This window comes from Globicephala melas, chromosome 15, assembly GCF_963455315.2.
Source record: "Globicephala melas chromosome 15, mGloMel1.2, whole genome shotgun sequence".
Taxonomy (NCBI): Eukaryota; Metazoa; Chordata; class Mammalia; order Artiodactyla; family Delphinidae; genus Globicephala; species Globicephala melas.
In genome coordinates, this window is record NC_083328.1 from 69,056,622 (window position 1) to 69,069,655 (window position 13,034).

The 13,034-nt window shown below is 47.2% G+C and overlaps 1 protein-coding gene across 16 annotated transcripts in view; it reads right to left on the reverse strand.

Annotated features, from left to right (window-relative positions):
• The window catches only part of PTPRT (protein tyrosine phosphatase receptor type T), a 1,174,296-nt gene that overhangs the window by 286,892 nt on the left and 874,370 nt on the right, over nt 1–13,034 (reverse strand). For all 16 annotated transcript variants that reach the window (XM_060285697.1, XM_060285704.1, XM_060285700.1 and 13 more), the window contains exons 10-11: nt 4,276–4,477; nt 2,835–2,937 (exon numbers count right to left, since the gene is read on the reverse strand). In XM_060285697.1, coding sequence (XP_060141680.1) covers nt 2,835–2,937; nt 4,276–4,477 — 305 coding nt within the window. The remainder of the gene's footprint in view (nt 1–2,834; nt 2,938–4,275; nt 4,478–13,034) is intronic.

Here is a 13,034-nt window from a genome sequence, read left to right on the forward strand (position 1 = left end):
TTAGTTTCCTCATTTCCAACAGGGAGATAATAGTACTACTCATAGGTTAGTAGAGATTAAATTCTTGGATCACAGGAGTTGCCCAATAAAACATGGTGACAATTACTCCCATCTGTGTTCAGCTGGCTTTGAGGAGTTTTCAGAGGTTCACAGACATATAATCTGATTCATCCTGAGGATGGGTACATCCTGATCCTCTGTACAAAAATTAACTTTATTCCTATCACTAGGAAGGACACAGATTACTTCTTTCTCAGGACAACTAGAAAAGACATTTTTCTGAATCTGTGCCAGAAAGAAGTTAGGGGCTCTTAAGGAAAAAGCAAAGCCCCTCCTTCCCCACCCTGAAATCAGGGTCTTTGGAAATTTTAACAGGAAGGAAGTGGGCAACACTGTGACCCTATAGAGGGGTGGATTTGCAAAAACCATTTTGCACAGAGCTTCCTAAGTTCCACAGAGAAGAAGCCAAGCTAACAAAGGAACTAACTCCCTGACAGCCTGCGCTGCTTTGGCTCACATGTACATCCCATTAAGCTTTGGTGAAATATCGCCAGTGTCTTCTTTCCAGATAAGGAAAACTGAGGTTCAGAGAGATTAAGTATCTTGCCCAAGGTCACACAGCAGCATTAGGTCAGCATTTGAACCCAGGTTCACTGCCACCGAACTCACATCCTTTTCATTGCCCCACACAGCAGCCAGAAGACTGTGGGAATCTGGGCTGAATCCACCGCCACCAGGGGCGCCAGCTGACCAGGTTCTCTTGCTGACAGTTTTGTAGGCTTGTAGCAATGAAAGGTGACACTTGGGTCTACCACAGAAAGGGCCTGGGTTTTAGGGCAGATCTGGCCTCTGACCCTGGGTCAGCTGCTAACTTGTACAATACTGGGCTTCTCTTTTCTGGGCCAGACTCTTGCCATCTGAGAAGCTTTCTGAGACTCTGAAACATGCCCAATGCTGCTGTATGACAGAGGTAAGAGCTGTGAAGGGGAGGTGAGACACGGGTGGCCAAGATGGAACGTGTGATTGGGCACGTGGAGGACGTGCGTCCAAGCTCAGCCTTCCCACTCCCTGTCTGTGTGCCCTAGCGCATTTCTGCCTCAGTCTCTTCATCTGAAAAGGAGGATAACGTATCTCAGTGTATAGAGGGAAGTAAATGACAATGCGGCGTAAGAGTAACAGGAAGAAACACAGTAACTCAACAGCTCCTTGTGTGATGTCAGAGCCACCATCCGCTCTGGCTCATCACAGGTAGGACAGTCCTGGAACAACCTACGTGTGGAATGTAAGGCAAATGTTCTTAGTTCAGGTGCCCACAACCTCTATCCATACCTGTTTGAAGGCCTGAAGACCCACCTTACTTAGGATAGAACACTTTCTGAAGTCTAGAGAATAGACGGGAACTTCCAAACCGGCAGGTGATTCTATGTGCTCCAGTGCCTGTAATTCCTGGGTAGAGTTGGACCCAGGTTGGCAAACAGGCAACTAGAGCATCTCGACAGCCTCCTTCCCGGCTGGTCTCCCAGCCTATGGTATCATAAAAGAGACACCGCATGTGGCCATTCAGTGGCTCCCCAGGGCCCCTCAAACAAGGCTGAGCTTCTCAAACATGGCCCTTGTTCCCACCCCACCACTCCTGCCTTCACCTTTATGCTAAGGCAGATTTAACGATTCCTGGTTGCTCCCCACAATGACAAGCTTCCTCTTTCCTCCATGCCTTTGTTCACGCTGGACCCTGTTACCACTCTGGTGAAATCTTAGACAACATTTAAGATATAGCTCAGTGTCACCTCCTCTGGGACTTCTCTCCTGTGAGCTTGTGTAATGGCCTACGCGCATCTCCACAAGCATGCCCTGTAGTGCAGTTATGTTTTCACATTTCTGTCTCCCTAACTAGAGTTTGACTTTCTTTAGAGCGTGAGTTATACACAGCTAGTTCACTAGCCTGTCCCAAGCACTTAAACGGTACCTGACACGGAGTGAGAGCTCAAGAAACGTTTATCGAATGAATGAATAAGTGAATCGTTTTCACCCTCCGTACGCTGCTCCATTCCTGGAATATAAAATACTCCATGCATGCTCGTTGAACTGAACTGAGCTAATCTGAAAGCTGTTCTACCCAACACTCTTGCTTGGCTTTCAGGGTCTGTAGTCCCTTGAGCTCCAAGCAAAAGCCAGCAGTCAACATCGGAGCTGCTGCCCTTGTACATAGTGTAGCTTATTTAAAAGAGATGACCACCTTCCTGACAGCCGTGAGCCCATGGACTTCCATGGGATCAGCTTAGCTACTGAGATGCTTTCACTGCCTGGGCTGTAGGTACACTCCTGGACTCCAGCAGCCTCTTGTTAAAATCAGCAGTATGACTCTGAATTCAAGTCCACTGTGGAACACCAAGGCCATAAACTGGACCAGCCCTGAGGTCGTGTCCCACTCATAACCTCTGAGCAGGTTGTTTTCAGCATTCAGTGAATCTGTCTACTTGTCTGTTAATGGCAGTTGGACACGTAAAGGTGATCTTGCCAGGATGCCGTGTTTCTGGGCCTCCAAACGGACTAAATACATTTACCATAGGTGTGTTCCAGAAAGTTCTCTCCCAGCCCTCCTCAGGTCCCCATCAGCACATTCCCGCTAAACCAGTCCCAGTGGCCCACAGTAGGGAGACAGAGCTCCTGGCTCAGTAGCCCCTCTGAACGGGGCTTGGGGCTGCGGACCCTTTTCCTCCAGGAAGCCTTGCTCCTGGCCGGCCTATGGGCATTGCCAGTGACATCATTCAGCTGGAGGCGTGCCCGGTGCAGAGAAGGAAAATGGCAAACGCCAGGTTAAGCACCCTCCTCACCTGACAGGGGCTCCCCGAGACTGAGCGGGCTTCAGCATCACTGTGATGGTCGTGTCTGTTTCATTCAGTGGGGTGTCTGTGTCATATTCAGGCATCGATGGAGCTGGACAGAGAACAGAGAGAAGGGAGCTTAGCAAAGGTCCCAAACCCCTCTCATCACCTCCCTCGAGACACTCAGGATGCCTAGAAGGGAGGTGTTTGGGGAAGGGTAGGATGAGAGTCACATGGCATCCCAGGCTTTCAGCAAAGGAGGCCCTGACTTCCAACCTGCCTGTAGGTTCCTTCAAGGTACAGAAGAGTCTGGAGAAGGGTAGCAATGATGTGGCTGGTAACCCTCGTGAATCAAGAAGTTCCACACGAAATAAACAGATGAATGCAGGAGATATAAGTACTTAAAGATGTGAATGCAAATGTGAATGTCAACCCTAAACGTATTTAAAATGCAAATGCAAATTACAGCAGTGATGAACTAGTCCCTCTTATCTTTTTTTTCTTCCTGAGATCCTCCCTTCTGATGGAAGTGTAACTAAATCTAATCCCTTGGGAAGGTAATTTAGCCATTTGTATTAAGAGCTATTAAACCCACATCGGTTTTAATTCAGTATTTCAATTTCTGGAATTTAATCCTAAAGTCATAATCCGAGCCAAGGAATTAAACTTTATTCTGTAACATGTTTATTGAAGCGTTATTTTATAAAAACATGGAAGCACCCAATATATACAACCACAGGGGAATGTTTAATTAAATTACGTCCGTCCACTTGACAAAACATTACAATGAAAACAATGTAGCAACATGGAAGATGCTTATGGTTTAAGGATAAGTGGAAACATTAAGCTACAAAAAACACGGTGGGTCTGTATCTATGCAAAATGTGGATGCAGACGAGAACTGCACGCGTATTCTGAAAAAATGTAAATTGTAAAAACGGGGTCTGAGATAATTCTGCTTTGATGCTGTCTGGTGGGGGAGGCCACCCTACTGGTGATGGCAGGTGACATCCTGGACTGCTATGGCTCTGTAACAGTCATTCACTCATTTGTTTGTTCATTCGTTCATCAGACGTTTCATGAGAACCTGTGCTGTGCCTTGCACTGTCAAAAGGAATACTCTTGAAAATCAATCACATTTTTACAAACCAATCTGTGTGGGGAAAATGTACTATTTAAGGCAACTGTGTGCTAGATAAATTATTTGGTGAATCACTCAGCATTCCCTCTGGTCTAGTCTAATTGATATTTTTTTTATACTTTAGGAAGTTCATGGATTAGGATTTCTTCATGAGATTATAGCACTGACACACAAGGGACTGCATTGTCCTTGCTGCTCCAAAGTCACATGGTGACGGTTGGCTCTGCCCTTTTTCACTCCCAGGAATATTAGGAATGGAAAAAACCACCACCACCACCTTTCTTCCTTTCCCCTTCCTAGGACAGATACCTGAAATTTTGGTGGCGATCCTGGTGGTAACAGGGGGCCCAAAGCCCTTTGCTGTGCTGGCCTTGATGGTGAAGGAGTAGGTGGTCCCGGGGTACAGACCCACAAAGAGGTGGTGGGTTTCATTCCGAAGCTTGAACACTTTGCCCCTCTGGCTGGAGAGGTCGGCACTCGGGTCCAATGAGCCCACGGCCTTGTAGTTGATCTGTACAAGGAGCCGGCAAACAAACATATCAGTGCCTCACCCAGGAAGCTGGGTGGAGTCCATATGGAGGAACAACAGGGGAGGAAAGCAGGAGGCGTGTGAGCTTGGTCAGCACTTCTGCTGTTAGCATCCACCTTACAGATGATCCCAGCCTCCCAGTGCTCTGGAGCAGCGCTATCCAATAGAAGTAAAATTTAAGCCACATACATAATTTTCAATTTTCTAATAGTCACATTAAAGGAAAAAAAGTAAGATCATAAAGTAAAATTAATTTTAGTAATACATTTTGTTAAACCCAGTAGATGTAAAATATTATCATTTCAACCTGCAATCAACATAAAAATTAATGAAATATTTTATATTCTTTTATTCATATTAGGTCTTAGAAATCAAGTATATATTTTACCATATGGTGCGTCTCCATTTGGACTAGCCACATTTCAAAAGCGCAGGGACCCCGTGTGGCTACTGGCCATCACATTGGACAATGTGGCCATAGAGCAGTGTCCAAGTGTAGCATCCTGATAAGAATTATCTGGAAGCCTAGTTAAAAATGCAGCTCACGGGCTTCCCTGGTGGCGCAGTGGTTGAGAATCCACCTGCCGATGCAGGGGACATGGGTTCGTGCCCTGGTCTGGGAAGATCCCACGTGCCGTGGAGCGGCTGGGCCCATGAGCCATGGCCGCTGAGCCTGCGCGTCCGGAGCCTGTGCTCCACAACGGGAGAGGCCACAACAGTGGGAGGCCCGTGTACCGCAAAAAAACAAAAAAACAAAACAAAAAAAAAACCCTGCAGCTCATGCACCCCCTACTGCACATGGCGCTCTCTGGCGCTTTCTTGTGCATTATCTAGTTTTTCTTCCCTAAAACCTTGCGTACGTCAGAGTATTTATTCTCATTTTAATGTTGGAGAAGCTGAGGCTCAACTGGCAACAATTTGTATTAAACCAGCGCTTTTCAAAATATCTATGGTGAAGACCCAGTCGTTTCCCAGTCCACTGCAGACCCATAATGATCCGAAGACCACATCACACGTGACTCATCATGTGAGTTTGGCAACAACCAAACTGTTCTACGTTATGTGCAAGGAGGCGTGTCCACTGACCACACATACAGGTGTCACAGCAACGTCAAGGCCCTCAAAAGTTTCTAGATGCTCACTTTCAACTTCTGCACTTATCCTGCTGTGAATGTAACAAAACAGCTGGCATCCCTGGCACTGGCCCCCAAGGATCACACTCTGAGAAGCACATTTCTAAATTACACAGTTGTTAAAGAGGCAAACTCAGGGTTTTTTTGTTTATCTAGTTTGTTCTATTAAAAGTGTTTTATTAGAGTATAATATATATACAGAAAATTATACAGCTCAATGAATTTTTACTAACTGGACAGGACCATCTAACCACACCCAATCAAGAGACACAACATTACCAGACCCGAGATTTTCCCCTCATGCCCCCTTCCAATCCTTTCCCTCCTCCCCCCAGCACGGATACCCTCTACCTTGATTTCTAACAGCATAGACTAGCTCTGCCTGGCTTTGAACTTTATCTAAATGGAATCATACAGAGTGTACTCTTTAGCGTCAGCTTCTTTCTCTCAACGTCCTGTGTGAGATTCATGCTGCTGTCACATGCAGCCACCTGGCAGGCATTGTCACGGTTATTCGGTGTCCTATCACTGACCCAAGACTAAACCCAGATCTGTTGAGTTTCATTCGTTCACTCATTTGCTCCTCCACAACCATTCCCCGCATACTCCTGTACTATTCCAGGACCTGCACTGTGTGCTCCCATGCCCTAGCAAATGAATGCAATGGACACAAGCTAGGCCCTGTCCTCAAGGTCTTCTGTTCCAGAACGAGGTAAGTCAACTACACAGACACCTCACATCACTTTGTCTTTTGTCAGGAATGTCCCATGCTTGTCAGGAAGGCCAAACCCAGGCAGAAAAGGTAATATACCAACTTTACTTCAAAAATAAGCAGTTGGCTGTTTCTGGCTAGGGCACCAAATGTTCTGGAGAAAGCAGTAACCTCTCTCCCCTATGAAGCAGGAGCAGTGCAGTGTAGCAACTGATGTCACATGTTGAGGACAGAGGCCAGACTTTGCCTGAAGCGCAGTGAGCCCAGGAGGAGAAACGTACAGAACTGAAGGAACTGGCCATTGTGCTAGCAGAGCTGGCAGGGGCGCCCATCTAGCAGATCCCTGGGGGGCCTGGTCACCCTGCCTACTCCAGCCCTTCTCAAAGGCAAGCACTGCAAACACCTGCCTCTCTTTGTCTGAAGGCTTTTCCCCTGGGTACGCACAGGAAGTGCTGGTTAATTCACACCCCCCGAGACTGGATTAATGGGAGTTGATAAATACATTCCACGGTTCCTCTTGTGATACCCCCGCAGCATCCCTGGGATTTCCCCGAGGGATGCCACTCCACTTGCCTCCATAGGTAGTTGACTGGAAAACACACCCATCGTTGCCTACTTTCTCTCCCTTCCCCACTCCCTAGTATTTCCCACACTTCATAATCTGCTCGTGCTCAAATCCTTGCCTCAGGCTCTGCTTCTGAGAAATGCCAAACTAAGGCGAAGTGTTCAGGGAGGTATCTCAGGGGAGAACTGAACTAATACCTGGGGGTGATACAGAGTCTAGGAGCACTCTAGATTCTAGGCAGAGGGAGCTAACCAGGCAAAGACCTGGGGTGGGGAAAGGCTTGGGAGAACCAAGAAGAGTCCCGTGTTGACTGGACAGTGGTGAACAAACAGGAGAGCTGTGTGCAGCTGGATTCCAGTTTTCCCCAGCGGCAGAAGGCGGCAGATGTTTGGAGAGCTCTGCCTGTGTCTGCTAACCCAGGCCACCAGGGGAGAAGACGTGCTGGAACATCCTTTGCAAATTCTGCCCCCGTCCCCTGTCTGGGCTGATGGCAACTACATTGATATACAGATAATGGGTGGTAAAATTCATGCCTTATTTACTAGCCAATTCCTTTTCTGTGCTCCAAATTCAATCCAGAAGCGACTCAATTTCCACCTAGCTGTCAATATAATATACTGTGCTCCCCTGCTCTCCTAACCTTTCCTGCTATTACAGGATCCTCACTTACTTGTAATGAAACACTATGAATAAATCAATGTATGTTAATATAGCGTGTCTTCAATTTTTTATGAAGGACTTCACCAAATCTAATTCCCACTGCTTTGTCAGAAACAGTCTTTGAAAAATTTAACTTTCAAGTTTTACGAAGTTAGTGCGGGATCGGGCTGGGGGGCGGGGGGAAAGAAGGAAGGTGAGAAAAATGGAATGGGATGGAGCTGGGACCGTAAAATGCATCCTGCAATGTGACTCTTCACTTGGAAGTGGAGAGAGAGGAAGATTTGTTAGAATAGCAAACATAAAGTAAGGAGGTAGTAGGGGAAAGAGTGCTGAGCTGCACAACAGCCCTGGGCTCCAGGGATGGCGCTCTGGCTGCAATGAAGTGCTCAGGGCCACCCCGGTCTCTCCTGGTCGCTCTCAGTGGGATCCCCAGCCACAAGCCAGAGTGAGCCCTTCATAACAAGAATCCAGTCACCCCCTGGAATCAAAAGGGCAATGGTTTCCCACAGCTTTCGGAATTAGGACCACATTCTTACCCTGTGGTTCTCCATCACCTCACTGCATGAGCTGGCCTCTCTTGCCCTTCTATCTTTTTTTAAAAAAATTATTCATTATTTATTTATTTTGGCTGCGCCAGGTCTTAGTTGTGGCATGCGGACTCTTAGTTGCAGTGTGCATGTGGGATCTAGTTCCCTGACCAGGGATGGAACCCAGGCCCCCTGCATTGGGAGCGTGGAGGCTTATCCACTGGACCACCAGGGAAGTCCCCTCCTGCCCTTCTATCTTGCATTCTAGGCCTCATTTCAGTGTCTGAAAAGAGCCATGGTCCCTTTTGCCACAGGGCTTTTGCACCAGCTATTCTGCCAGCTCAGACACTTTTTTCCTTCCCTTCACCTTGTTACTGACTCCCCACTACTTTTATACTGAACCATGAAATTATTTCATTGATGAGTCCCTTTGCCATCAGCCCAGAAGTCAAAAAAGTAAAGCCTGAAAGCCAGATTTGGTTCATCGTCTCTTTTTGTAAATAAAATCTGACCAGAACACAGCCCCACCATTATTTCTGTACTGTCTGTGATAACTGCTGACACGCTACAAAGGCAGAATTAGGTAGTTGTAACTCCACAGAGTCTAACATATTTACTCTCTGACCGTGTATAGGAAGAGTCTGCTGAGCCCTGGACTAGACTTTAAGCTCTAAGAGAGCAAAGATCTTATGTGGTTTTTGCTCCGCATTTTTCCCCTTGGATAAATGAATGAATGATCAAACCAGGTTATGCGGCTTGAGCAATTTGCTTAACCTCCTAGAGTCTTGGGCTCTTGAAGGGTAAAATACTCCTTTTAATTCCAGTTTCTGTCTTGATTTATATTGCAGAATGACCTGCAGCTTCTTTACTCCTGGAAGGCAGCCCCTTTGTTCAGAAGTAAGGCCCCAGGGGGGAGTCCATGAGTGACTTTAGCCTGTGCATCAAGGCGCCAGCTGCCATGGACCAGGGAACATCTTGGGAAGAACAGGCAGCCCTTCCACCGTGGGCTGACGAGGAGGGGGCAAGACGGGTGGGGAGAACAGAAAACGATTTCCCTCAAAGAGCCCATCAGGAAGGGCCTGCTTGCGTATTGAACGTGCTTAGATTGAGCCAGGCTGTGCTCCAGGCACTGGGCCAGGTACAGGGTTAGACCACAGAGGTTCCACGTTCAAAGAGAGCAGTTGACAAGTTTCTGGGCCTGAGGATGAGTTGGTGGATGGTGGTTAAGGGAAGATATGAGATAAAGTAGAGCTGAGGGAAGTGGCCAGGACTCAGAAGCAGGTTGTTAGAAGATGCAGTCATGAAAAAAACACCATTTTGGAGCACTTACTCTGTGCCAGGCACTGTGAAGAGGGACTCACATAAAATTCATCTCATTTAATCCTTAAAAAAAAATGGTGTGGATTCTTTATGGTTATTCCCATTCCTCAGCTGAGGAAACTGAGGCCAAGAGAGGTGACATGGTCCAAGTGCGAGCCAGGGTGAGGACAGCTCTGCGTGCAATCAGGCAGCTTGCTGGAAGGACAGATGGTGACCCGCCATTCACGAAGTGTTCTCTGATGCCTCGGTTTCACCACAGTGGGTACCACGATGCAGCAAGAACCTGGATAAGTCTATTTGGAAACACAGGGATGCCCTGGAAGGACCTGATTGCTATTCAAAGAGCTCATGCCCTAACAGATGACCCCTACTGAGGAAACAAACCCACAGTGGCATCGATTGTCAGTGCTGATAGCATAAACTGGGTCAAGACCTGCCCACCTACAGCTTGAAGATCCAGAAGCACGCTCTATAGCTTAGCATCCTCTCCTCTTGCTACTATACGTGTGGTGTCTTCATCCTAAACCTTTTGGGGAAGGGAGGGTTCAGTACCCTATGTTATCCATTCCATCTGCTCCTGACTTTCTCCAGATGGTTTCCAGTCCATTTTCTGGAAGTCTCAAGATAGCAGAGTTTTAACAAGGCTACAGGTAAAATAGATTGACTTGGTCAGTTCAATGGATAAAGGTTAATTTTTTTAAAACTCAGAACAACTGGTTAAAATCTTTTGTCCCTCTTTTTTTACCTATTGTAAAAGTGTTTACAGGCATGGTCTCTTCCATCTTCTTGACTTCCAAGGCAAATGTATAAAAGGAGACCAGTTCAAGGTAATCTCCTCTTGTTAGAAGTGTAGTGTTGATGCTTTGGTTCGCTGACAATTTAAAGATAAAATGCGAACATGTTTCCTTCTGAAGAACAGTGTGAACGCACAGATGGCCGCAATGTACATGCCAGTGACTTCTTGGCCATTGGACCCTTGTATTTCCTAGAGAGCTGAGGAGTAGAGTAAGAGCAGAAAAATGATTATGACCAACACACATATTGCTGTTCCTGGGTTTCTAACACTGCTGAGCCAGTGAGGGAGTGCAGGGACTTGCCACTTCTGCACACAGCTTTTGCTTCCATTGTGGCTGAATCATTCTCTCCATCAACAGATGTTCACCAAGAACCAATTCTGTGCTGGACTCTGTTCTGAGCTCTTGAGAAACACTGGTGAAGAAGACCCAGTTCCTGACTTTGGGGACCAACAGAGGCATTGGTAGATCTTGCAGGTAACCAAAGCCTTTGGGAATACAGATCTGGGAGTAACTGCTTCTGCCAGAGAGAGTGAGGACAGCATCCCAGAGAAGCTGCAAGAGCATTGGGCTAGGCTAGTGGTCCTCAGCCTGGATTCCAAAGCACATGCCCTGAAGATCTTTCAAAAAGTACCAATGCCTGCACCCACTCCACACTAATTGAATCGAACGTTTTGGCTACAAAGACCTGGACATCAGTACATTTTTAAAGTTCTCCAGGAGATTTGATTGGGCAGCCAGGGCTGAGAATGCTGGATCTGAGCCCTAAAGCATGAAGGCGATTGAGCAGAAGAACTATGAAATACGGCACATGCCAAGGAAAAGTATCCTAGAACAGCACGCTGGAAGGAACTGGAAATTCACCATTGGCATATCACAGTGATAGTTGCTGAAGGTAGGATTCACTACTGAATGCTAAAGTGGGTGGGTGAAATGAAGGAGAAATGGAATATTTGCATAACCTCATCTCTCCCCAAATATAATAAGACCACAAGTTCTTTGATAACCCTCCGCCCAGAAGGTGGAGCCTAATTTCTCTCTCCTTGAGTGTGGGCTGGAGCTAGTGACTTACGATGGAAAAGGGGAAAATGTAGCTTTAACGCGAAGAGATCTGGCAGACAAGGGCTTAACCAAAGGATCAAGGTCAACGTTGCCAATGACAAGTCAGTCACGTTGAGATCAAGGGCTCTCTGGTATGTGATGGGAAGCATACATACCATCTGTGGTCTTCTTCCCCAGAACCTCCGTCCACCCATGAGATAATATCAGACTAGCCCAGACTGAGAAATAGTCATCACTCTTAAAAAATGTCAGAGTCATAAAGACAAGAAAAGCCCGAGAATTCCCTGGTGGCGCAGTGGTTGAGAGTCCGCCTGCCGATGCAGGGGACGCGGGTTCGTGCCCCGGTCCGGGAAGATCCCACATGCCGCGGAGCAGCTGGGCCCGTGAGCCATGGCCACTGAGCCTGCGCGTCCAGAGCCTATGCTCCATAACGGGAGAGGCCACAACAGTGAGAGGCCCGTGTACTGCAAAAAAAAAGAAAAGAAAAGCCCGAGAAACTGTCATAGATTCGAGGAAAATAAGGAGACACAACACCTCAATGGTATGTGGGAACCTAGAAAGAGAAAAAAACACCTAGGGAAAAGCTTAGGAAATCTGGGGGAAAAAAAAAAAGTCTGGAGTTCAGTCAATAGAAATGCACAGATGTGAAGTCTCAGTTTTTGTTTTCAATTAATTAATTTATTTATTTTTGGCTGCGTTGGGTCTTCGTTGCTGAGCGAGGGCTTTCTCTAGTTGCAGCGAGTGGGGGCTACTCTTTGTTGCAGTGCGTGGGCTTCGCATTGCAGTGGCTTCTCTTGTTGCGGAGCATGGGCTCTAGGCGCACGGGCTTCAGTAGTTGTGGTGCGCAGGCTCAGTAGTTGTGGCTTGTGGGCTCTAGAGCGCAGGCTCAGTAGTTGTGGCGCACTGGCTTAGTTGCTCTGCAGCACGTGGGATCCTCCCGGACCAGGGCTTGAACCCGTGTCCCTTGCATTGGCAGGTGGATTCCTAACCACTGTGCCACCAGGGACGCCCCTGTGAAGTCTCAGTTTTGATAAACATACCACGGCTAGGGAAGATGTTAACATTCGAGGAAGTTGTGTGAAGGGTACGGAACTCCCTGTACTATTTTTGCAACTTTTTTGGGGGTAAATTTAGAATTATTTCAAAATAAAATGTTTAAGAAACCACAACAAAAGGTGGCATGCTGGATTTTGGTACCTGTGAGGTCTCTGGGGCTGCAGAATAGAATCTACAACAAATATTCAGTGAGCTCTGGACTTGGCCCTGTGCTAAGAACTGGAGAGCCTTCAGAAACTTACAGTCCAGTGCAGGAGATGGGCATGACCACAGGAATGAGTCATAAAGGCACGTGTAGATTACTGCTTTGAAGGAAGGGAAAATGGTTCTTGGGAGCATCTAATAGAGAAGGCTTCTGGGGTCCAGAGGTCTTCACCATAGAGTGTGAAGGTGTTATAGACAGATGAAGGGGGTGGGAGAGGGGATGGGGGGAAGTGATGGGAGTCAGAGAGTGAAGGAAGAGGAGGCCAGAGAGATGCCCTTGGGCAGGATGGCTACTGACCTATGAGTGATTTTGTGCAAATAAGAAAAAGGCATTTCTCTAGGCAGATGCTGACCCCCAACCCCCAATCCCAGCCCCCTGTATTTCAGTGAGCTGAAAGTACCATTGTGAGAAGGAAAAAATATGCCTCTCTTTTTTTTTTTTTTGCGGTACGCGGGCCTCTCGCTGTTGTGGCCTCTCCCGTTGCAGAGCACAGGCTCCGGACGCG